A 27,160-nucleotide genomic window follows, 5' to 3' on the forward strand; every position below is an offset into this window, starting at 1 on the left:
ACATCATAGAATCCACTATGAATTCTTCATTGTACCAGAGGGTGCTTGAGGATAATGTGAGGCCATCTGTCAGAAGTAGAAGCTCAACCGAAGGTGGACCTTGCAACATGACAATGACCCAAAACATACCAGTAAATCCACCAAGGAATGGCTGAAAAGAAAGAAATGGAGGGTTCAGGAATGGCCAAGTCAAAGCCCGGATCTAAATCCCATCGAGATGTTGTGGGGGGATTTGAAACGAGCTGTGCATGCAAGAAACCCCTCAAACATCGCACAGCTGAAAGAATTCTGCATGGAGGAGTGGAAAAAAAATTCTCCCAGTCGATGTCAGAGACTGGTAGACAGTTATAAGAAACGCCTACTTGAGGTTGTTTCTGCCAAAGGGGGCAATACCACCTATTAGAGCCAAAGGTGTACTTACTTTTTCCACATGCGAAATTTGCATTTATGTCTATTTATATTATACAATGGACTACAAAATGTAAATGTTTCATGATATTTCTTATATTATATCACCTTTATCTCTCAATATTGTTGAAATGAAGATCAAATAGCTGTATGTTGAAATATGTCAAAAAAGTCAAAACTTTACATGGGGTGTACTTACTTTTTCAAGGGACTGTATGATATATGGTCGTGTATAAGCAGAGGTGTAGTTCCTGCTCTTACGATTTGTGCTGTCATGCCCCATTGCAACAACCTGTTGATGGATATGCAGTATTGAGCAAAAAATAATAATAATAAAAGAAATGTGGAAAACATTCTTGTTTGCCGAGTTACAACAACAACAACAACAACAACAACAACAACAACAACAACAACAACATGCATTTTAAGGCCATTTTCCCTGCTGAAGCGGGGGTTAGCCTTGCGTGCCCCATGACAATCTTCTCCATTTTGCCCTATTTTCTGCATCTCTCCTTGTTAACCCCCTTGCCCGCATTTCTTCTTCCACCACCTTTGGCGAAGTCTTTCTCGGTCTTCCCCGTCCTCTACTTCCTTCGACATTCATTTCCATCACTCTTCTCAACCAGTCACTTTCGTCCTTCCTCAACACATGACCAAACCATCTCAACCTGTTTCTCTTCACAACATCCATTTCAGGCTCTATTCCCATCATCTTTTGCAATTCATCATTTGTCTTCCTCTCTCTCAACGATACTCCGCACATCCACCGAACCATTCGCATTTCCACCCTTTCCAGCCTTCGTTACTGCTCTGCGTTCATCACCCATGTCCCGCTCCCATAAATCATAACACGTCTCACACATGCAGCATACACCTTTCCCTTCAGCTTCAACGACACTCCCCTCCTCGTCAGCACGCCACTCAGTTACCGAAACTTCTTCCATGCACATCTCACTCGAGCAACCGTTGCCGACTCTGATCCACCTTCTCCATTCAGCATGTCTCCGAGGTAGCAAAATGTTTTCACACCTTCCAGCTTCATGCCATCTCCAAGATCCAACTCAACATTTCCTCCATCTGCAGCTCCCTCTGTGCACACCTTACACTTGAATGTAGCTGCCACACTGGTTAACGACCCTCTCAGACCACTACATTTTTGATGAACCCACTCAGCGCACATTGTACATTGAATGGAGTTCACTCCGACACCCTTCCTGCACACAGCACAGGGCCACTTCCCAGTTCTTTCCACCTCACCACATGCTTTACCATTTGCCATCACCTTCGTTTTTCCGATTTTGTTTGTTTGCCAAGTTGGGGAAATAATATTTATTTTTACGTTAGCTTGTGGAGGTGGGGGCAAGGGGGTGATGGAGGAGGGGTAGAATGTTAGTGTTAAAATGTGGAAAAGATTGAGAAAAAGGAAAGGGTGTATTCTGGCCTCGATAGACAGAAGAATGGAAGTTTGTCGTCATCATCGTCGTTCGTGGCTGTGGATTAGTACAAGATCTGACAGGTGTGCGGTTGTGCCGCTGATACAGTACCCCTTGTAGGTTGTTTTTTTTGTTGTTGTTTGTTTTTTGTATACTGAATCGAGGCTCGTGAAAGAGCTAAAAAGGTTAGGGTAATAATTTGTTCAGGGTGCAGGCAATAGCTTGCCTAATCATCGTGAAGGACACCGTGGGATCCTTAACGTCCACTAACTAAGGCGAGCAGACAGAACACCCCATTAATGTCCATCTGAGAGACAGCACCCACATAGATTCATCAATCACCCTGGGAATGGAAGTTGAGAGTAATGGAATGAAAATGGGATGTATTGGGCAGGTTCAAATTAACATTGTTCACCCAATACTTCGCCCCATACGTTAATGCTCAAGGAAAACACTAAATTTAGCAACAACGTGCATGTGCATGCATAGTGGTGTGATCATAAAGCCAACAAGCCAAGTTCTCTGAACTGCTTAAAATCTCTTCACCAACAGGTTTCCCAAAATCAAGGATAATGTGAATTGTCCACCGATTCTCTCCACTGACCTTTGCCCCTCACCTCCCACCCCACAATCCTTTTACTCATCACTGCAAATGTTACATTGCAACCAAACTGCATTGGAATTGGGGGAGGAAATCAGCAAGTCGACCTTTATTCTCAATTATCTTACATGGCCGAACATTAAACCAGGACACCAACGTGACGTCACAGTTGTGCAGGATGCGATGAAGGTGAGTGACTACATTACATCGTGATACTACATTGCTGCATTTGTGGGTCACACAATTTTGAGTTGATAAAATGTCAGAGAAAAAACAAATTATGAGTAACTTGGAAACTGGAAGAATTCATGGGGCTGATGAGTGAACGTGGATAAATTCTAAAAACAAAGGTAAGACCAGGTAGCATGTCATCACAAATATTTAGAAGATGCTGTAATTAAATGCCCGTGAATTTATTTCAGATACAGATGTCAGTCACAAACTTGGTTCCGATTTGAGGCGACCTGTGCTGTGGATCGCTCCCGATCTAATTCGCACACCTTGACGTGGATCTGGTTCCGCAACACTGCAGCACGTAGCACCATGGCCTTGGTTCGACGCTGGAAATCGCGGCCAGTTTGCAAGGAGCGTTCAAACGTTGTGCTGCGTGCGTCAACGTCACGTGCGTACAAAGTCTGAACCACAACATCAGAAGGAGAGGAATAATGAAAAATAGATTGGATGGGGAAAGGGTACAAAATTCAAAGTGAACAAGGACGGAATGAAAGAATCATAGGAAAAAAAACAATTAGCAAATGGCAAATAAAAGAAAGCACAAAACCAAGAGCAAAGAAAGAAAAATGTTATAATAAAGATTGGTTACCTTGCTGTGGGAGTCAATGCGGGCGTTCACCAACCCATCGAGGATCAGCTGACTGACCTCATCTTCCAAATTGGCCAATGAACTGTGGAAGGCTGCCGCCATCTTGTGCATGTCAGCTGACAAGTATGGACTGAAGTACTACCACACCACACCCACAGAATGCTCGTCAGCATCTCTTCCAACTGGTTCAATTGCAAGATGCAATCAAAGCATCCAATCAAACAATTTGGAGCATTGGTGGACACATGGCCGCCAGACAGACCCGCACAACAAATCCACATATATTCCCATATCTACTGAGAGGATAGACCAACCTGGATAAGAGCACGGTTGCGAATCTGCCCATAGAGGGTACAAACGTGTGGAGCAAGATACATGTCCAGGAGAAGGTTGTCCTGTGTACAAAATAAGCGCCATATTCACACATATCAATCGTTTACTATACAATCTACTGCTAGAATCTCACAGCTGCTGCGTGGATATCATTACAAAAATAACTACAAAGTACAACAATCCTACAGCTCTCAAGTGTACAAAACTGTCTCTCCGCTCACCCTCATGTCGTCGAGCATGCGAAGACAACAGGCATACTTGGACTCATAGAAATGGAAGATGACATCACGAACTTGAGGCTCCAACTCCAGAAAGAGCTTGAAGGAACTGCAAGGAGATGCAGAAATTCCTCTATGTTTCTTGCAATGCTATGATTATGTAAATGTGAAATGTTCTTCCTATTCATTCTCCCCTTATCCCCATAATCGGGTCAAATTGATTTTTAGGATCTCCCTCAAGAGCTGGTTTGTGTTGGATGTCTCCAGCAAAGTAATGTATAAACAAATGCCTCGTGTTTCGTGTGCAGAGGTCCCACGAAAAAGACCACTTTTCACTCGTCACTGAGGAAGGAAACCACATCAGTAATTCCAGGGATGAGAAAAAGTTTGTGAGCCCTTTAGAATTTTCTGTATTTCCGAATCTAAGTCCGAATAATAGATAAAGAGAACCTGATTGAACAAATAGCACACAAAACACCTACTTTTCATTTATTATTGAGCAAAATGATCCAACATTCAATTTCTTTATCGGAAAAAGAATGTGAACCTCCAGGCTAATCGGCTCAATGAAGAGGGTAACTAGCAGGGACCTGTGGAACAGAGTTCCATGGAAAATCCTCCCTTTGTTTGGGCAGTGTATAGGCAATTAGTACAGTATTAATATGTCATTGCGGCAGTGTATAGGCGATTAGTACAGTATTAATACATCATTGCGGTACGATTTATTATCTCCAACCATAAAAGTCCTTCTTGGCCATGGGATATCATAGTGGGTTCTGAAATAATACACCGCTTAAATAATGAACGTTAGTTCAGTATTATTGGCATATACGTGCTGTGTCGTTGGAAGACCCATGACGCGTATGCTTGCGATATGATTTTAACAATCGCTTTGTTTGTGTTTCACACTGAATGAAAAACGTAAAGGTAGAGCATGCAGATTGTGACATATGACAGGTTTGACCGCTTCGATGACGTGTTCGGCCTGAACGGCATATAAATTAAAATGGCGGTCAGTGAAGTCAGCCTTCGTATGACGTAATGACATCCTCGAAGTAATGACGTAGCGTGACAGACGGACACAAAACTTCCTCTACTTTAATATATAGATTACAGTCAAGTGCTTCAATCAATTGGATGCCAATCAGGGGTGACTTTGGGTGGCCCTGCCCCAAACGAAAAACAAACTTTGTTCGTCACTATCAGTCTGGTCTATCAGCACGCATATTTGTGGAAGCGTGCTATATGGAAGGATAGAGTCCCTGCTGCTGAAAAGCATCCCCATAACATGATGCTCCTACCACCATGCTTCACAGTAGGGATGGCGTTAGATGGGCGATGACCTGTGCTTGGTTTCCGCCAGACGTAGCACTTTGAATTCAGGCCAAATAATTCAATTTTCATCAAATCAGATCACATATTTTGCCTCATGCTCTTTTTGCCTCATGAGTCTTTCACATGCCTTTTTGCAAACTCCAGGCATGCTGTCATGTACATGTACTCATGAGTGGCTTGTCTGACCACTCTCCCATAAAGCCTAGATTTGGGAAATTCTGCAGAGAGTGTTGTCCTTCAAGCAGGTTCTCCCATCTCAGCTAAGGAACGCTGTAGTTCTGTCAGAGTGGTCATTGGGTTCTTGGTCACCTCCCTGACCAATATCCTTCTTTCCCAGTTGGTCAGTTTGGTCGGACGGCCAGCCCCAGGAAGATTCTGGGTAGTTCCATATTCTTTCCATTTCCTAATGATGAAGTTCACTGTGCTCTTGGGAACTTCCAACACTTTAGAAATAGTTTTATACACTTCCCCAGATCTATTCCTCCTCACTATTCTATCATGGAATTCCACAGAAAGTGCCTTCAACTTTATGGTAAAGGTTTTGCTCTGACATGCACTAACTGTGGAACCTCACATAGAAAGATGTTTCATTTTAAATCATGTCCAATCAATTGAACTAGCAGACAATAAAGCAGGCTGTTACAACCATTTAATTGGCTGGGAACAAACGAGTGTATCTTGCTTCTTAAGATGGTTCCAAATCTGTCCAATGCATCTAATTGTTGCAGTAACGGAGTGGCAAACATTCTAAATTTGTTCTTTCATGGTTAGATGACAATCAGTGACTGCACAAGGTTTCTTGCATGGAAAATGGGAGACACGTCGACCTCACCAACCGCCACGCTCAGTTGATGACGGTCAAAATTTTATAGATAGTATGATTAATAATTAAATTCAGGATAAATTGTCGTTCTTCGGGGCTTTTAAAAAAACGTTTGAATACATTGTTTAGAGATCTTAAAAACATCGATTTATTGATAATTATGAAGAATACAATTCCAGACTCAACAAATGGCGTTGGACAACCTTTGGAACCGCAATGAGCCTTACCTACTGCTGATGATATTCCTCTGTAGTTCTTGCCGATCAAACGTAGCGAGTGCACACAATCCACCATACACAGCCACATTGTTTTGGGACACCATCTGACAAAGGATCGAAAAATCTACATCAAGCACCAATGTGCTCACGCCCCCACCAACTTCTTTCCTGGAAGTCCTTGCAGTGTCCTTGTGTTTTATACTTCTCTCCCCTGCCCCCCCCCCCCACCCCCTTCCCACGCCTCCTCCCCCCAAGCCCTCTCCCTCCCACACATCTCCCTGCTCTCAAATGTTGTGTGCTCTGCTCTCAAGTGTTTGTGTGATTCCCCTTCTCTCCCCATCTTGTCTGTCGCTCCCCTTATTATAAACTTTGTGTCTGATTTTTTGTGTGATAAATGTTAGCTCTTTCATGAGCCTCGATCCTGTATATAAAAAGAAAAAAAAAATGTGATTGATAAACCACTTGTAATAAAAAATAAATCAGCACCAAAAATAAACTCCTTCGCCTTTTAAGCAATTCCCAAAGTTCATGCCTCAGGAAAGTCACAGTGATCAAAAGAAGCCAGGAGGAAGAACTTTGCCGCTTGTTTGTACTTCTTTGTGGCAAGTTCAGCGAGACCTGCGGACACACATCAGAAGGTAGTTTACCCTGCACTGCTAGGGCAGATAACTGGGAGATTGCCTTAACGCAACGTGTACACCAGTGTGCACAAGAAGCAAACAGCGGTAAACAAAATGGTTTGCATATACCTGCGGCACACTTGAGTCGTGTAACGACTGCCATCTGTTGGCTGTCTCTGTCTGTACGCTGTGGTCACGTGAGTGAACAGAGCAAAAAAAGTCAGAACAAGTACAGAAACATTCAAAGTACACCGCCCCCATGCCAAATAATTAAATATCCTACAGCGCGGCATTGCCGGGGCGCCTCTGGCGCCCGACAATACCGCAGTGCAGCTCATTGAGGCTGCATTGGGAGGGAGAGGTGTACACTAATTGATTGATTAATTGTATAATTAAAATCAATAAAAGATTATCACAAAATATTTTCTTAATCAATTGGCTAATAGCATAACTAAACCACTAGTGCTTCATCCGAAGATGTATCTTTTAGAAATTTAATTAAATAAGTCATTAATAAAAATTTAATAATTAATTGATTAATCAATAATTAATCAATTAATCAATAAATAATTAATCGATTAAATGATTAATCAATAAATCAAAAATATCATTGATAGCCACATCACTTGGTCACTGTCATGTCCAGATATTAGCTTCCCAGCTCAAAAGGTGCCTGAGATATTGGCCAAATGAGAAAGAAAATAAATAAATGATTAATAATGAAAATAAATAAATAATAATCATTAAAAAATATGTCACCCACAGGGTGAACCGTATCTTGCCAAAATGTGAAAATTCCGTTTTTTCGTCATGACGTCATCAAATGACGTCATAGCGTCAAACTGTTTACAGATCTGGGAAGCACTCATCAAGGGCATTCATATGAGGTATTACTCGATATGGTACCTACGATTTCAAAATTTGACCTTGGGGTCAATAATTTTCGACCTCCAGCGCTAACCATGAAGGTCAAGGCCGATCGCCACCAAAAACTAATCAGCTGAGCGCCGGACCATATACTAGATTCCCATGAAGTTTGGAGACGATCCGATCAAAGTTACTCAAAAAATTAGTGTTTCGTCGACCTCCATGATTGACCACAAAGTGACCTTGACCTTTGACCTTGACCTTCAAAATTTTGTGTGCTGAAGGGTATCTCTATAGGACTCTGATATGCGAAGTTACAGGAGTTTCCAATAATAACTGTGGTCTACAGAGTGATCTAAACGTGAAAAAAAATGATTAACCACAAACAAAAAAATAAACATATGTCACCCACAGGGTGAACCGTATCTTGCCAAGTGACCTTGACCTTTGACCTTGACCTTAATAATTTCGTATGGTGAATAGTATGTCTTCATGACCAACGCACATGAAATATTGAAAGATTTTGATGAGAACTGAGGAAATAATTTTTTCATGAAAATTCCGTTTTTTCGTCATGACGTCATCAAATGACGTCATAGCGTCAAACTGTTTACAGATCTGGGAAGCACTCATCAAGGGCATTCATATGAGGTATTACTCGATATGGTACCTACGATTTCAAAATTTGACCTTGGGGTCAATAATTTTCGACCTCCAGCGCTAACCATGAAGGTCAAGGCCGATCGCCACCAAAAACTAATCAGCTGAGCGCCGGACCATATACTAGATTCCCATGAAGTTTGGAGACGATCCGATCAAAGTTACTCAAACAATTAGTGTTTCGTCGACCTCCATGATTGGCCGCAAAGTGACCTTGACCTTTGACCTTGACCTTCATAATTTTGTGTGCTAAAGGGTATCTCTAAAAGACTCTGATATGCGAACTTACAAGAGTTTCCAAAGGGAACTGTGCTCTACAGAGTGACCTAAACAATGCGAACTAAAGCAATACAATATACATGAAAAGTGCAGTTTTTTCGTCATAACGCCGTCAAATGACGTCACATTGTCAAACTAGTTATATGTTTGGAAAGCACTCAACAAGGGCTTCAATTTGAGGTACTACTCGATATGGTAACTGAAACTTGAAAATTTTACCTTTTGGTCAAAATTGAATGACCTTCAAAATGACCTTGAAGGTCAAGGCCGATCGACACCAAAAACTAATCAGCTGAGCGCCATACCACACCCTATATACCCACCAAGTTTGGAGATCATAAGATCAAAGTTACTCAAAAAATAAGGGTTTCGTAATTTGACCTTGGGGTCAATAATTTTCGACCTCCAGCGCTAACCATGAAGGTCAAGGCCGATCGCCACCAAAAACTAATCAGCTGAGCGCCGGACCATATACTAGATTCCCATGAAGTTTGGAGACGATCCGATCAAAGTTACTCAAAAAATTAGTGTTTCGTCGACCTCCATGATTGACCACAAAGTGACCTTGACCTTTGACCTTGACCTTCAAAATTTTGTGTGCTGAAGGGTATCTCTATAGGACTCTGATATGCGAAGTTACAGGAGTTTCCAATAATAACTGTGCTCTACAGAGTGATCTAAACGTGAAAAAAAATGATTAACCACAAACAAACAAAAAAACAAACATACAAGGTGACTGATACATCTTGCAAAAACTTCGTTTTGGCAAGATAACAAACAAACAAACATACAAGCTGACTAATACATCTTGCAAAAACTTCGTTTTGGCAAGATAAAAATTACATTATTAATCAATTCGGTCAGAGAACACATAAACCACCACCATTTCATCAGAATCTGTAACTAAAAAAAAAAAAAATGTAGTCATTAATCGAATAATTAAATAATTTATCGATTAATTGATTCATTGATTTATTAATAAATCAAAAATAGCCTTTGCAGCCAAATCACCTGGCCATTGGCAAGTCCAAATATCAGCTTCCGAACTCAAAAGGTGCCTGAGTTAATGGTCAGAAGAGAAAGGAAATTTGATTAATTAAATAAGTACTTCATTAATCGCTAATAATTAAATAACTCCTCAATTAATTGATTAATCAAAAAAACAAAAAATACCGTTTTTGACAAAGGACTTGCTCAATACTGTGCCAAAATTTCAGCTTCCTAGCTCAAAGCATGGCTGAGATATCGCCCGGACAAACAAACAAACAAGAAAGAAAACAAGAAAGAAAACAAACTAGTACACATACATTCAAAGTACACCGCCCCCATGCCAAATAATTAAATATCCGACAGCGCGGCATTGCCGGGGCGCCTTAGGCGCCCGGCAATACCGCAGTGCAGCTCATAGAGGCTGCATTGGGAGGGAGAGGTGTACACTAATTGATTGATTAATTGTATAATTAAAATCAATAAAAGCTTATCACAAAATATTTTGTCAATCAATTGGCTAATAGCATAACAAAACCACTAGTGCTTCATCCGAAGATGTATCTTTTAGAAATGTCATTAAATAAGTCATTAGTAAAAAATTAAATAATTAATTGATTAATCAGTAAATAATTAATCGATTAATCAATAAATAATTAATCGATGAAATGATTAATCATTAAATCAAAAATATCCTTGATAGCCACATCACTTGGTCACTGTCATGTCGAAGAGATATTGGCCAAATGAGAAAGAAAATAAATAAATGATTAATAATGAAAATAAATAAATAATAACCATTAAAAAATTAAATTATTAATCAATTCGGTCACAGAACACAAAAACCACTACCATTTCATCAGAATCTGTAACTGAATTTTGTACACCGCACCTTTCCTATGCCATCTCCAGGCATTGCAAATCGTCATTGCTGGGCACCGAAGGGGGCTCGGCAGTGACGCACGCTGAAAGGGAGTACTCAGTTTTCACTCTGGTTGTTTGTTTTCTTGCTTTCTTGTTTGTTTGTCCGGGCGATATCTCAGCCATCCTTTGAGCTAGGAAGCTGAAATTTCGGCACAATAGTGAGCAAGTGCTTTGTCAAAAACCGTATTTCTTGTTTTTTGATTAATCAATTAATTGAGGAGTTATTTAATTATTAGCGATTAATTAAGTACTTATTTAATTAATCGAATTTCCTTTCTCTTCTGACCATTAACTCAGGCACCTTTTGAGTTAGGAAGCTGATATTTGGACATGCCAATGACCAGGTGATTTGGCTGCAAAGGCTATTTTTGATTTATTAATTAATCAATTAATCAATTAATCGATTAATTATTTAATTATTCGATTAATGACTAAAAAAATTTTTTTTTAAAGTTACAGATTCTGATGAAATGGTGGTGGTTTATGTGTTCTGTGACCGAATTGATTAATAATTTAATTTTTTAATGATTAATTATTTCTTTATTACCTTCGCAAAAGCGGAAGGTTATGTTTTGATCGCTGTGTATTTATTTGTATGTCTGTGTGTGTGTGTGTGTGTATGTTATTCGCATAACTCAAAAAGTATTCAACCGAATTGCATGAAATTTGGTGGGATGATTGGTTATTATACGGGACACATTTGATTAGATTTTGGGAGCAATCGGGTCAAAGGTCAAGGTCAAGGTCACGAAAAGGTCAAAATCGTATTTTTACCATAGCGCGGTCAATTTTTATCCAATTGGCATGCAACTAATGCCAAAATGTTCAGAATTCAATGCCCGATCTTGTGATATACGACATGACCCAGTGAAGACATTACCCTTGTTAGCGGTTGGGGGTCAAAGGTCAGGGGGGTCACGACCTTGCAAAATGTGCGTTTTTTGTCATAACTCGGTCAATTCTTATCCGATTTGCATGAAATCAGCACCAAACTGTTCACTGTTCTGTTCCCTACACTCCCATGCCAAGTACAGAACAGTAGCTGCGGCGAAGGTATGCGCTCTACCGAGTGCCCGTTCTAGTTTTCATTATTAATCATTTATTTATTTTCTTTCTCATTTGGCCAATATCTCAGGCACCTTTTGAGCTGGGAAGCTAATATTTGGACATGACAGTGACCAAGTGATGTGGCTATCAAGGATATTTTTGATTTATTGATTAATCATTTGATCGATTAATTATTTATTGATTAATTGATTAATTATTTATTGATTAATCAATTAACTATTTAATTTTTTATTAATGACTTATCTATCTATAATTCCATTAATCTCTGTGTGTATGTGTGTTTGTATGTGTGTATGTGTGTATGTGTGTATGTGTGTATGTGTGTATGTTTGTCTGTGACCGCTGTTTCTCGACAACTACCGGTCCGATATACTTGAAACTTGCCAGGTATATTGCTGGGGACCCGAGGATGTGCCTTTTCAAGGTTTGAAATTAATCGGACAAGTAGTTACCGAGCTATGGCGATTTAGCCGTTCGCCGTTCGCTTTGGCGTTGCGAATGGACCAAACCATTTCATGTAAATAGAGGGGGGGGTTCTGTGGTCGTTGCGAATGGACCAAACCATTCATGTAAATAGAGGGGGGGGGGGTTCTGTGGTCGTTACTGCCACGTGGTTTCAAAGTTTTTTTTTGTTGTTGTTGTTTGCACGCATGTTTTTTTGCACCCACGTACGGGCACGCCCTAGGATGTTTACACACACACACCCCTACACAAATTTTTTTTTTTTTTTTTTTTTGGCAAGGAACGGGCACCCATGTACGGGCACGTCCTAGCTTATATATATACACAAAGAATTAAGTTAAGCACCCCCCCCCGTTTTTTTACAACCTCGCACATTACAAGTTTGTTGTCGTCAAAACAGTGTAATATACCCATGATATTGCTATATTTTCTGGAGAAGTGATATTATGGTCACATAAAAACATAACAATCATGCCGTTTTCAATATTTTATTCTGAATAATTTAAGGTGAAATATTTTGGGAATTTTAGGCATATTTTCACCTCAATTTAAGTATGGAGCTATAGGTCCATCACGGACAGTGTGGATGACGTTTATGTTTTCTAACGTACAGTCATTGTTCTGAGAAGACCTCCAGCGATCTTTGCGTCAATAACGTGTGTAGGACCCACGTGATCGGATCACTGACTCAACCAATCACTTTTTTTCACTTTGATCACTCAATTTCATCAATGGATAATTGCTAATGTCATACCAATCATTATTTGATCTCACATACCTTAGAATATATGCCAATGTATACATATACACAAAGAATATATATTAGGGGGTGCTTACCTTAATTCGTTGTGTAGGGGTGCTTAACTTAATTCTTTGTGTATAGTACGGGCATGCCCTAGTTTAATTTAATTTCTAAAAGATACATTTTCGGATGAAGCACTAGTGGTTCAGTTATGCTATTAGCCAATTGATTAAGAAAATATTTTGTGATAATCTTTTAATGATTTTAATTACACAATTAATCAATGAATTAGTGTACACCTCTCCCTTCCAATGCAGCTAAAGCTGCATTGCGGTATTGCCGGGTGCCTAAGGTGCCCCGGCAATGCCGCGCTGTAGGATATTTAATTATTTGGCATGGGGGCGGTGTACTTTGAATGTATCTGTACTTTTATTTTTATTTTTAGTAATGAATCGAATAATTAAATAATTAATCGATTAATTGATTAATTGATGAATCAATAAAACAAAAATATCCTGATAGCCACATCACTTGGTCACTCATGTCCAAATATTAGCTTCCAGGCTCAAAAGGTGCCTGAGATATTGGCCAAATGAGAAAGAAAATAAATAAATGATTAATAATGAAAATAAAGAAATAATAATCATAAAAAAATTAAATTATTAATCAATTCGGTCATAGAACACATAAACCACCACCATTTCATCAGAATCTGTAACTTCAAAAAAAAAAATTTTTAGTCATGAATCGAATAATTAAATAATTAATCTATTAATTGATTAATTGATTAATTAATAAATTAAAAATAGCCTTTGCAGCTAAATCACTTGGTCATTGGCATGTCCAAATATCAGCTTCCTAACTCAAATGGTGCCTGAGTTGATGGTCAGAAGAGAAAGGAAATTTGATTAATTAAATAAGTACTTAATTAATCGCCAATAATTAAATAACTCCTCAATTTATTGATTAATCAAAAAACAAAAAATAACGTTTTTGCCAAAGGACTTGCTCACTATTGTGCCGAAATTTCAGCTTCCTAGCTCAAAGGATGGCTGAGATATCGCCCGGACAAACAAACAAACAAGAAAGAAAGAAAACAAGAAAGAAAACAAACAAGTACAGATACATTCAAAGTACACCGCCCCCTTGCCAAATAATTAAATATCCTAAAGCGCGGCATTGCCGGGGCGCCTCCGGCGCCCAGCAATACCGCAGTGCAGCTCATCGAGGCTGCATTGGGAAGGAGAGGTGTACGCTAATTGATCAATTAATTGTATAATTAAAATCAATAAAAGATTATCACAAAATATTTTCATAATCAATTGGCTAATAGCATAACTAAACCACTCGTGCTTCATCTGAAGACGTATCTTTTAGAAATTTAATTCAATAAGTCATGAATAAAAAATTAAATAATTGATTGATTAATCAATAAATAATTAATCAATAAATAATTAAGCGATTAAATGATTAATCAATAAATCAAAAATATCCTTGATAGCCACATCACTTGGTCACTCATGTCCAAATATTAGCTTCCCAGCTCAAAAGGTGCCTGAGATATTGGCCAAATGAGAAAGAAAATAAATAAATTATTAATAATGAAAATAAATAAATAATAATCATAAAAAAATTAAATTATTAATCAATTTGGTCAGAGAACACATAAACTACCACTATTTCATCAGAATCTGTAACTTAAAAAAAAAAAATTTTTTTGTCATTAATCGAATAATTAAATAATTAATCGATTAATTGATTAATTAATAAATCAAAAATATCCTTTGCAGCCAAATCACCTGGTCATTGGCATGTCCAAATGTCAGCTTCCTAACTCAAAAGGTGCCTGAGTTAATGGTCAGAAGAGAAAGGAAATTTGATTAATTAAATAAGTACTTAATTAATCGCTAATAATTAAATAACTCCTCAATTTATTGACTAATCAAAAAAAAAAAAATACCGTTTTTGACAAAAGACTTGCTCACTATTGTGCCGAAATTTCAGCTTCCTAGCTCAAAGGATGGCTGAGATATCGCCCGGACAAACAAGAAAGAAAACAAGTACAAATACATTCAAAGTACACCGCCCCATGCCAAATAATTAAATATGCTGCAGCGCGGCATTGCCGGGGCGCCTCCGGCGCCCGGCAATACCGCAGTGCAGCTCATTAAGGCTGCATTGGGAGGGAGAGGTGTACACTAATTGATTGATTAATTGTATAATTAAAATCAATAAAAGATTATCACAAAATATTTTCATAATCAATTGGCTAATCGCATAACTAAACCACTAGTGCTTCATCCGAAGATGTATCTTTTAGAAATTTAATTAAATAAGTCATTTAAAAAAATTAAATAATTAATTGATTACTCAATAAATAATTAATCGATTAATCAATAAATAATTAATAGATGAAATGATTAATCAATAAATCAAAAATATCCTTGATAGCCACATCACTTGGTCACTTATGTCCAAATATTAGCTTCCCAGCTCAAAAGGTGCCTGAGATATTGGCCAAATGAGAAAGAAAATAAATAAATGATTAATAATGAAAATAAATAAATAATAATCATAAAAAAATTAAATTGGTAATCAATTTGGTCAGAGAACACATAAACTACCACTATTTCATCAGAATCTGTAACTTAAAAAAAAAATTTTTTTGGGTCATTAATCGAATAATTAAATAATTAATCGATTAATTGATTAATTAATAAATCAAAAATATCCTTTGCAGCCAAATCACCTGGTCATTGGCATGTCCAAATATCAGCTTCCTAACTCAAAAGGTGCCTGAGTTAATAATGGTCAGAAGAGAAATGAAATTTAATTAATTAAATAAGTACTTAATTAAACGCTAATAATTAAATAACTCCTCAATTAATTGATTATTCAAAAAACAAAAAATACCGTATTTGACAAAGGACTTGCTCACTATTGTGCCGAAATTTCAGCTTCCTAGCTCAAAGGATGGCTGAGATATCGTCCGGACAACCAAGAAAGAAAACAAACAAACAACCAGAGTGAAAACTGAGTACTCTCTTTCAGCGTGCGTCACTGCCGAGCCCCCTTTGGTGCCCGGCAATGACGATTTGCAATGCCTGGAGATGGCATAGGAAAGGAGCGGTGTACAACAAGTACACATACATTCAAAGTACACCGCCCCATGCCAAATAATTAAATATGCTGCAGCGCGGCATTGCCGGGGCGCCTCCGGCGCCCGGCAATACCGCAGTGCAGCTCATTGAGGCTGCATTGGGAGGGAGAGGTGTACACTAATTGATTGATTAATTGTATAATTAAAATCAATAAAAGATTATCACAAAATATTTTCATAATCAATTGGCTAATCGCATAACTAAACCACTAGTGCTTCATCCGAAGATGTATCTTTTAGAAATTTAATTAAATAAGTCATTTATAAAAAATTAAATAATTAATTGATTACTCAATAAATAATTAATCGATTAATCAATAAATACTTAATAGATGAAATGATTAATCAATAAATCAAAAATATCCTTGATAGCCACATCACTTGGTCACTCATGTCCAAATATTAGCTTCCCAGCTCAAAAGGTGCCTGAGATATTGGCCAAATGAGAAAGAAAATAAATAAATGATTAATAATGAAAATAAATAAATAATAATCATAAAAAAATTAAATTATTAATCAATTTGGTCAGAGAACACATAAACTACCACTATTTCATCAGAATCTGTAACTTAAAAAAAAAAAATTTTTTTGTCATTAATCGAATAATTAAATAATTAATCGATTAATTGATTAATTAATAAATCAAAAATATCCTTTGCAGCCAAATCACCTGGTCATTGGCATGTCCAAATATCAGCTTCCTAACTCAAAAGGTGCCTGAGTTAATAATGGTCAGAAGATAAATGAAATTTAATTAATTAAATAAGTACTTAATTAAACGCTAATAATTAAATAACTCCTCAATTAATTGATTATTCAAAAAACAAAAAATACCGTATTTGACAAAGGACTTGCTCACTGCTGTGCCGAAATTTCAGCTTCCTAGCTCAAAGGATGGCTGAGATATCGTCCGGACAACCAAGAAAACAAACAAGAAACCAGAGTGAAAACTGAGTACTCTCTTTCAGCGTGCGTCACTGCCGAGCCCCCTTCGGTGCCCGGCAATGACGATTTGCAATGCCTGGAGGTGGCATAGGAAAGGAGCGGTGTACAACAAGAAAGAAAACAAACAAGTACACATACATTCAAAGTACACCGCCCCATGCCAAATAATTAAATATGCTGCAGCGCGGCATTACCGGGGCGCCTTCGGCGCCCGGCAATACCGCAGTGCAGCTCATTGAGGCTGCATTGGGAGGGAGAGGTGTACACTAATTGATTGATTCATTGTATAATTAAAATCAATAAAAGATTATCACAAAATATTTTCATAATCAATTGGCTAATAGCATAACTAAACCACTAGTGCTTCATCCGAAGATGTATATTTTAGAAATTTAATTAAATAAGTCATTTATAAAAAATTAAATAATTAATTGATTACTCAATAAATAATTAATCGATTAATCAATAAATAATTAATAGATGAAATGATTAATCAATAAATCAAAAAAAAACAGTAGTGCTTCATCCGAAGATGTATCTTTTAGGAATTTAATTAAATAAGTCATTTATAAAAAATTAAATAATTAATTGATTACTCAATAAATAATTAATCGATTAATCAATAAATACTTAATAGATGAAATGATTAATCAATAAATCAAAAATATCCTTGATAGCCACATCACTTGGTCACTCATGTCCAAATATTAGCTTCCCAGCTCAAAAGGTGCCTGAGATATTGGCCAAATGAGAAAGAAAATAAATAAATGATTAATAATGAAAATAAATAAATAATAATCATAAAAAAATTAAATTATTAATCAATTTGGTCAGAGAACACATAAACTACCACTATTTCATCAGAATCTGTAACTTAAAAAAAAAAAATTTTTTTGTCATTAATCGAATAATTAAATAATTAATCGATTAATTGATTAATTAATAAATCAAAAATATCCTTTGCAGCCAAATCACCTGGTCATTGGCATGTCCAAATATCAGCTTCCTAACTCAAAAGGTGCCTGAGTTAATAATGGTCAGAAGATAAATGAAATTTAATTAATTAAATAAGTACTTAATTAAACGCTAATAATTAAATAACTCCTCAATTAATTGATTATTCAAAAAACAAAAAATACCGTATTTGACAAAGGACTTGCTCACTACTGTGCCGAAATTTCAGCTTCCTAGCTCAAAGGATGGCTGAGATATCGTCCGGACAACCAAGAAAACAAGAAAACAAACAAGAAACCAGAGTGAAAACTGAGTACTCTCTTTCAGCGTGCGTCACTGCCGAGCCCCCTTCGGTGCCCGGCAATGACGATTTGCAATGCCTGGAGGTGGCATAGGAAAGGAGCGGTGTACAACAAGTACACATACATTCAAAGTACACCGCCCCATGCCAAATAATTAAATATGCTGCAGCGCGGCATTGCCGGGGCGCCTGAGGCGCCCGGCAATATCGCAGTGCAGCTCATTGAGGCTGCATTGGGAGGGAGAGGTGTACACTAATTGATTGATTAATTGTATAATTAAAATCAATAAAAGATTATCACAAAATATTTTCATAATCAATTGGCCAATCGCATAACTAAACCACTAGTGCTTCATCCGAAGATGTATCTTTTAGAAATTTAATTAAATAAGTCATTTATAAAAAATTAAATAATTAATTGATTACTCAATAAATAATTAATCGATTAATCAATAAATAATTAATAGATGAAATGATTAATCAATAAATCAAAAATATCCTTGATAGCCACATCACTTGGTCACTCATGTCCAAATATTAGCTTCCCAGCTCAAAAGGTGCCTGAGATATTGGCCAAATGAGAAAGAAAATAAATAAATGATTAATAATGAAAATAAATAAATAATAATCATAAAAAAATTAAATTATTAATCAATTTGGTCAGAGAACACATAAACTACCACTATTTCATCAGAATCTGTAACTTAAAAAAAAAAAAAATGTCATTAATGGAATAATTAAATAATTAATCGATTAATTGATTAATTGATTAATTAATAAATCAAAAATATCCTTTGCAGCCAAATCACCTGGTCATTGGCATGTCCAAATATCAGCTTCCTAACTCAAAAGGTGCCTGAGTTAATAATGGTCAGAAGAGAAATGAAATTTAATTAATTAAATAAGTACCTAATTAAACGCTAATAATTAAATAACTCCTCAATTAATTGATTATTCAAAAAACAAAAAATACCGTATTTGACAAAGGACTTGCTCACTACTGTGCCGAAATTTCAGCTTCCTAGCTCAAAGGATGGCTGAGATATCGCCCGGACAACCAAGAAAGAAAACAAACAAGTACACATACATTCAAAGTACACCGCCCCATGCCAAATAATTAAATATGCTGCAGCGCGGCATTGCCGGGGCGCCTCCGGCGCCCGGCAATACCGCAGTGCAGCTCATTAAGGCTGCATTGGGAGGGAGAGGTGTACACTAATTGATTGATTAATTGTATAATTAAAATCAATAAAAGATTATCACAAAATATTTTCATAATCAATTGGCTAATCGCATAACTAAACCACTAGTGCTTCATCCGAAGATGTATCTTTTAGAAATTTAATTAAATAAGTCATTTATAAAAAATTAAATAATTAATTGATTACTCAATAAATAATTAATCGATTAATCAATAAATAATTAATAGATGAAATGATTAATCAATAAATCAAAAATATCCTTGATAGCCACATCACTTGGTCACTTATGTCCAAATATTAGCTTCCCAGCTCAAAAGGTGCCTGAGATATTGGCCAAATGAGAAAAAAAATAAATAAATGATTAATAATGAAAATAAATAAATAATAATCATAAAAAAATTAAATTGGTAATCAATTTGGTCAGAGAACACATAAACTACCACTATTTCATCAGAATCTGTAACTTAAAAAAAAAAATTTTTTGGGTCATTAATCGAATAATTAAATAATTAATCGATTAATTGATTAATTAATAAATCAAAAATATCCTTTGCAGCCAAATCACCTGGTCATTGGCATGTCCAAATATCAGCTTCCTAACTCAAAAGGTGCCTGAGTTAATAATGGTCAGAAGAGAAATGAAATTTAATTAATTAAATAAGTACTTAATTAAACGCTAATAATTAAATAACTCCTCAATTAATTGATTATTCAAAAAACAAAAAATACCGTATTTGACAAAGGACTTGCTCACGACTGTGCCGAAATTTCAGCTTCCTAGCTCAAAGGATGGCTGAGATATCGTCCGGACAACCAAGAAAGCAAGAAAACAAACAAACAAGAAACCAGAGTGAAAACTGAGTACTCTCTTTCAGCGTGCGTCACTGCCGAGCCCCCTTTGGTGCCCGGCAATGACGATTTGCAATGCCTGGAGATGGCATAGGAAAGGAGCGGTGTACAACAAGTACACATACATTCAAAGTACACCGCCCCCATGCCAAATAATTAAATATCCTACAGAGCGGCATTGCCGGGGCGCCTCCGGCGCCCGTCAATACCGCAGTGCAGCTCATTGAGGCTGCATTGGGAGGGAGAGGTGTACACTAATTGATTGATTAATTGTATAATTAAAATCAATAAAAGATTATCACAAAATATTTTCTTAATCAATTGGCTAATAGCATACCTAAAGCACTAGTGCTTCATCCGAAGATGTATCTTTTAGAAATTTAATTAAATAAGTCATTTATAAAAAATTAAATAATTAATTGATTACTCAATAAATAATTAATCGATTAATCAATAAATACTTAATAGATGAAATGATTAATCAATAAATCAAAAATATCCTTGATAGCCACATCACTTGGTCACTCATGTCCAAATATTAGCTTCCCAGCTCAAAAGGTGCCTGAGATATTGGCCAAATGAGAAAGAAAATAAATAAATGATTAATAATGAAAATAAATAAATAATAATCATAAAAAAATTAAATTATTAATCAATTTGGTCAGAGAACACATAAACTACCACTATTTCATCAGAATCTGTAACTTTAAAAAAAAAAAATTTTTTGTCATTAATCGAATAATTAAATAATTAATCGATTAATTGATTAATTAATAAATCAAAAATATCCTTTGCAGCCAAATCACCTGGTCATTGGCATGTCCAAATATCAGCTTCCTAACTCAAAAGGTGCCTGAGTTAATAATGGTCAGAAGAGAAATGAAATTTAATTAATTAAATAAGTACTTAATTAAACGCTAATAATTAAATAACTCCTCAATTAATTGATTATTCAAAAAACAAAAAATACCGTATTTGACAAAGGACTTGCTCACTACTGTGCCGAAATTTCAGCTTCCTAGCTCAAAGGATGGCTGAGATATCGTCCGGACAACCAAGAAAACAAACAAACAAGAAACCAGAGTGAAAACTGAGTACTCTCTTTCAGCGTGCGTCACTGCCGAGCCCCCTTCGGTGCCCAGCAATGACGATTTGCAATGCCTGGAGATGGCATAGGAAAGGAGCGGTGTACAACAAGAAACCAGAGTGAAAACTGAGTACTCTCTTTCAGCGTGCGTCACTGCCGAGCCCCCTTTGGTGCCCGGCAATGACGATTTGCAATGCCTGGAGATGGCATAGGAAAGGAGCGGTGTACAACAAGAAAGAAAGAAACCAGAGTGAAAACTGAGTACTCTCTTTCAGCTTGCGTCACTGCCGAGCCCCCTTTGGTGCCCGGCAATGACGATTTGCAATGCCTGGAGATGGCATAGGAAAGGAGCGGTGTACAATATCCTTTGCAGCCAAATCACCTGGTCATTGGCATGTCCAAATATCAGCTTCCTAACTCAAAAGGTGCCTGAGTTAATGGTCAGAAGAGAAAGGAAATTTGATTAATTAAATAAGTACTTCATTAATCGCTAATAATTAAATAACTCCTCAATTTATTGATTAATCAAAAAAAAAAAATACCGTTTTTGACAAAGGACTTGCTCACTATTGTGCCGAAATTTCAGCTTCCTAGCTCAAAGGATGGCTGAGATATCGCCCGGACAAACAAACAAGAAAGAAAACAAGAAAGAAAGCAAGAAACCAGAGTGAAAACTGAGTACTCTCTTTCAGCGTGCGTCACTGCCGAGCCCCCTTCGGTGCCCAGCAATGACGATTTGCAATGCCTGGAGATGGCATAGGAAAGGAGCGGTGTACAACAAGAAAGAAAGCAAGAAAACAAACAACCAGAGTGAAAACTGAGTACTCTCTTTCAGCGTGCGTCACTGCCGAGCCCCCTTCGGTGCCCAGCAATGACGATTTGCAATGGCTGGAGATGGCATAGGAAAGGTGCGGTGTACAACAACCAGAGTGAAAACTGAGTACTCCCTTTCAGCGTGCGCCGCTGCCGAGCCCCCTTTCGGTGCCCAGCAATGACGATTTGCAATGCCTGGAGATGGCATAGGAAAGGTGCGGTGCACAACAAACAAAAAAACAACCAGAGTGAAAACTGAGTACTCCCTTTCAGCGTGAGTCACTGCCGAGCCCCCTTCGGTGCCCAGCAATGACGATTTGCAATGGCTGGAGATGGCATAGGAAAGGTGCGGTGTACAACAACCAGAGTGAAAACTGAGTACTCCCTTTCAGCGTGCGTCACTGCCGAGCCCCCTTTCGGTGCCCAGCAATGACGATTTGCAATGCCTGGAGATGGCAAAGGAAAGGTGCGGTGTACAACAAACACGGGTATTGGCAAGTGTCGTAATAACGTCCTTAAAATGAAACACTAACACACCTCTGCTATCTCCGGAGTTGTTTCAGCCTTGCTCACGTAGCTAAGAATATGAGACCAGTTCTGCAGGTACACGCTCACCTGGAGGGCACAGGATGGCATGAGATTATAGTGAAGCAATTTAAAAACACAAAAATACAACACACCATCGTTCAGCTGTGTTGCTAAAATTTGTTACAATTCCCATGCAGCAAATAGACTCCAGATGAGGTTGTGAGTCAGCGATTTTCTGGGCATGCAGGTAAAGGTGAGGCCGTGCGGCAACCTACAGACGAACCTCTGATCAAAGACTTGTTTTGAAGATGCCATAAGAGTAGGGAAAATTGAAGAAGCAACTACCGATACAGTATACTTTTAAAGAATCACTAATCAAGTCAGGATGCAGGTCCTTGAGGATGCAGGTCCACCCGGTTTCAAATCAAATGCGTATTTCTCTTTGCACTCTTCAATAGCCACAAAGTTGCAGGATAAGTGCAATATGCATGTACTATCGTCATCATCTCTTTAACAGAATCCTTATCCCACCACAGAAGGTCTCTGACTACTTGGTTCTCTCCTTGCCTATTGTCTACTCCGATTTGACAGGCCTCAACCCCACCTTGGGGGCGAAGCTTTTATTTTTTTGTATTCTTATTCTAGGCTCGTATGAGAGCTAAAAAGCTGCACTTTACATCATTAACACAATTTATCACTGTCTTTGTACTGATCTTACACATCCAAACCCCAGGAGGACCTTTGGCTGCAACCTCCCCTCCACTCCACTCCCACCTCTTTTTGGTCTGTGTGTGGTAGCGTCCTCCAGTGACTACTTCATCTGTATCTCTCGAGATATATATACAGTGGAACCTTGACTTACGAGTGCCCCAACTTACGAGTTTTTCGAGATACGAGCCGTCGCTCGGGCGGTTTATTGCTTTGAGATGCGAGCCGAGATCCGAGTTACGAGCTTTCGCCACCCGGTCACGTGGTTATCTTGCCGTGCACGTACAGTATCTCTGTCGTATAGCGCTGCATTTTAGTTTTCGCATTTCGGTTATTTTGAGTTTACGCCGCCAGGTGGGTTCCGGTCACGTGGTTATCTTGCCGTGCACGTACAGTATCTCTGTCGTATAGCGCTGCATATTAGTTTTCGCATTTTGGTTATTTTGGAAAATTTCTTAGTTTTAACCATGGGGCCTAAGAAAGTGAGTGGCAAGTGCAGTGCTGAGAAGAAGAAGAGGATGATGAGCTTGGCTATGAAACACGCAATTGTCGAAAAACATGAGCGAGGTGTCGAGGAGGACGTATATAACGGCAGAGGAGAAGTGCATGCCAGGCCACAACTTGTGGATATAAAACACGCAATCGTCGTGTTTTATATAAAACTTGTGCTTGGATATAAAACACGCAATCGTCGAAAAACATGAGCGAGGTGCCGAGGAGGACGTATATAACGGCAGAGGAGAAGAGCATGCCAGGCCACAACTTGTTCAGAGTGCCGGCGATAGCTCGCCTTCTCTTTGTGGAAAACACGGTGAGATCCTTAACATCCAACAACTAATGGGACGCAAACGGGGCGCCCAGTTTAGCGGTACACACATTGATGAATCACCCTGCCTGTGATTCACCCATGACAGGTTATAGCTGGGTCGGGATTCAAACCCAGGCTGGACAGTTTAGACTTTAGAGTCAAGTGTGCGTACCTCCAGTCCAGGCCATCCTGCCAACTTGTATGCTGCATACAGGTGAAATATAAAGCGCGAGATATTTTTATATATACTGTATATTAAAAAAAAAATTGGTGTGGTTTTTGGCGGGCTGGAACGGATTAATAGCATTTCAATGCATTTCAATGGGGAAATTTGATTTGAGATACGAGCAATTTGAGTTACGAGCTCGGTCACGGAACGAATTAAACTCGTAAGTCAAGGTTCCACTGTATATATATATATATATATATATATATATATATATATATATATATATATATATATATATATATATATATATATATATACATATATATACTGTATATATATATATATATATATATATATATATATATATATATATATATATATATATATATATATATATATATATATATATATATATATATACAGTGATCCCTCGTTTATCGTGGGGGTTACGTTCCAGAACCCCCCGCGATAGACGAAAATCCAAGAAGTAGAGACCATATTTTAATTTTATTATTTATATATATTTTAAAGCTTTATGACCCTCCCCACACTCTTATTAACCTTTCCCATACTCTTATAAACACTTCCTATACTCTTAAACACTTTTTACACTCTTAAACATACGTAATTTTAACAACATATAAAATTATAATGGGTACTCACCATTGAAGATACTGTTACATATTTAGGTGAATGTATGTAAATTACCATTCAGGTTGCTTATCCGTGTGTATTATATTAAGGGTTGTTGTGATGGGAGGGTCAGGAGCCCTTCGGAACCAGTGGCCGGAAAGGGAAGTGGCCGGAAACGGAAGAAGAAAAGACACGAGGAGAGAAAAGGACGGTGCTTCTTTTTCCTCGCCCCGCGACGACGAGAAGGTGGAATCGACCTTACGCTGCGCGGAAAACGCGCCGTTGCGAAACGTCTGGCGAGAGGAGTTACCTGGGCGGAAAATACCTTTTGACACGTCCAGTCACCGTGAGTTCGTGCACGAAACCAAGCGTCCGGGACAGTTTGCCCCGTCTACAAAGACGCGTACGGGTCCGCACGTGGGGCCTCGCTCGCGTCAGAAGCCGCGCTGGGTTTTTGCCCATCTACAAGGACGCGTAAGGATCGCACTTGGGGCCTCGCGCACGTTGGACGCCGCGCTGGGTTTGCCCCGTGGCTTGGCAAGGAGGTGCGCTGCAGCCGCGGCCCCAGTCCGAGACGGCACGTTTAGAGCACGTCCGCCCGGGGCTCGTTCAACCGCCCGTGTGCGGAGAGGAGAGACATTGACCACGGAGGGAGTCAGGAGTGGGGCTCACGTGAGGAATGTATTAGTATAAGATGGCCATCTTAGAGTTTGTGTAGATGAGTTCACATGGTTGTAATATTGATTGTGCATTGTTGATGGTTGTGATTGCTCAGTGAATATATTATTGATTATTCCGGATCCTTGGTGTGGGGTTTCTTCTTGACCGGAATTCATATTGATTGCGTTACGAAAGCGTATAAACCAGATATCTTTCTGGCGGGGTCCCTCCCACGGTCCGGGGGTCACCAAGACCAGGTAGTTACCGGGAGGACCACGTAACAGAATTGGGGGCTCGTCCAAATTACGATTTGCGGTTTCGCAATTGGGTCTACGTCCGGGATCTAAAAGTGTATAAAATAATAAAGTAATAATATTTTTGGTAATTAAAATTTATTAATTAATTATTAATTGGTAATATTTTTTTTTGAGAAATTGGGGAAAGTCTTGGGGTGAAGGTTAACAGGTGTTAACGATAGGCACCATGGCGTTTGTGGCACAGAACTTTGGGGTAACCCCGAGTGAGGCACAGTTCCGAGCATTGCTAAAGGCGGATCTCTTGAAATTGGCCAAACATTTTAACTTGGAGGTCCGAACTAATTTGAGGAAGGCAGAGTTGCAGGCCACGGTGATACAATCTATGGTGGGATTAGGAACATGGGACGAGTTAGCCTGGGAGTGGCTACCCGAAGAGCCAGAAGACGTGGAGCTCCGGAAACTGGAGTTGCAATTACGGAGCCAGGAACGGATCAAAGAAGAAGAAAGGAAAGCAGAAAAGGAAAGAGCAGAAGAAGAAAGGAAAGCAGAAAAGGAAAGAGCAGAAGAAGAAAGGAAAGCAGAAAAGGAAAGAGCAGAAGAAGAAAGGAAAGCAGAAAAGGAAAGAGCAGAAGAAGAAAGGAAAGCAGAGGAGAGGAGAGAAGAGAAGCAAGCAGAGGAAAGGAGAGTGGAACGAGAACTCCAGGAAAGGTTAAAAGAAGAAGAAAGGAAAGCAGAAGCGAGGAGGGAAGAGAAACAAGCAGAGGAAAGGAGAGTGGAAAGAGAACTCCAGGAAAGAAGAGAAAAGGAACAAGCAGAGGAAAGGAGAGCTGCAAGGGACCTCGAAGCAGAGGAGAGAAAAGCGGAAAGGGAATTAAAGGAACGTGACATGGAGCTTCAGCAAGAAATCAAAGTCAAGGAGCTGGAGTTAATGAGAGAACGGGGAGAGGCACCACCCTTGCTGACGGGGTCGACACCTAACCAGAAAACCTGGGATGTGGGCAGACATGTGAGGCTGGTTCCACCGTTCAGTGAAAAAGAAGTCGCGAAATTTTTTCCACACTTTGAGAAAGTGGCTCGACAATTAAACTGGCCGGAGGAGGCATGGACCATACTCGTGCAAAGTGTGCTGGTGGGGAAAGCTCAGGAAATTTATTCGGCGCTACCAATGGACCAATGTGCAGATTATGAGGTACTGAAGAAGCACATCCTCAAAGCCTATGAGTTGGTTCCGGAAGCTTACAGGCAAAAATTCAGGAATGCCAGGAAGAGGGAGGGTGAGACCCAT

The 27,160-nt window shown here is 38.6% G+C and overlaps 1 protein-coding gene across 18 annotated transcripts in view; it reads right to left on the reverse strand.

The window, feature by feature from the left end:
* LOC137418304 (COP9 signalosome complex subunit 1-like) overlaps positions 1–27,160 on the reverse strand; it is a 90,267-nt gene that overhangs the window by 1,768 nt on the left and 61,339 nt on the right. For 12 of the 18 annotated variants that reach the window (XM_078775579.1, XM_078775587.1, XM_078775580.1 and 9 more), the window contains 8 exons: positions 22,650–22,727; positions 6,942–6,999; positions 6,725–6,810; positions 6,202–6,296; positions 3,820–3,925; positions 3,580–3,660; positions 3,266–3,403; positions 2,943–3,077 (listed from right to left, as the gene is read on the reverse strand). In XM_078775579.1, the coding sequence (XP_078631705.1) occupies positions 2,943–3,077; positions 3,266–3,403; positions 3,580–3,660; positions 3,820–3,925; positions 6,202–6,296; positions 6,725–6,810; positions 6,942–6,999; positions 22,650–22,727 (777 nt within the window). Of the gene's footprint in view, positions 1–2,536; positions 3,078–3,265; positions 3,404–3,579; positions 3,661–3,819; positions 3,926–6,201; positions 6,297–6,724; positions 6,811–6,941; positions 7,000–22,649; positions 22,728–27,160 lie in introns of those variants that run through there. The other 6 variants (XM_078775578.1, XM_078775584.1, XM_078775575.1 and 3 more) reach the window with 1 other exon arrangement.

Source organism: Myxine glutinosa, chromosome 4 (genome assembly GCF_964187855.1).
Source record: "Myxine glutinosa chromosome 4, kmMyxGlut1.1, whole genome shotgun sequence".
Lineage (NCBI taxonomy): Eukaryota > Metazoa > Chordata > Myxini > Myxiniformes > Myxinidae > Myxine > Myxine glutinosa.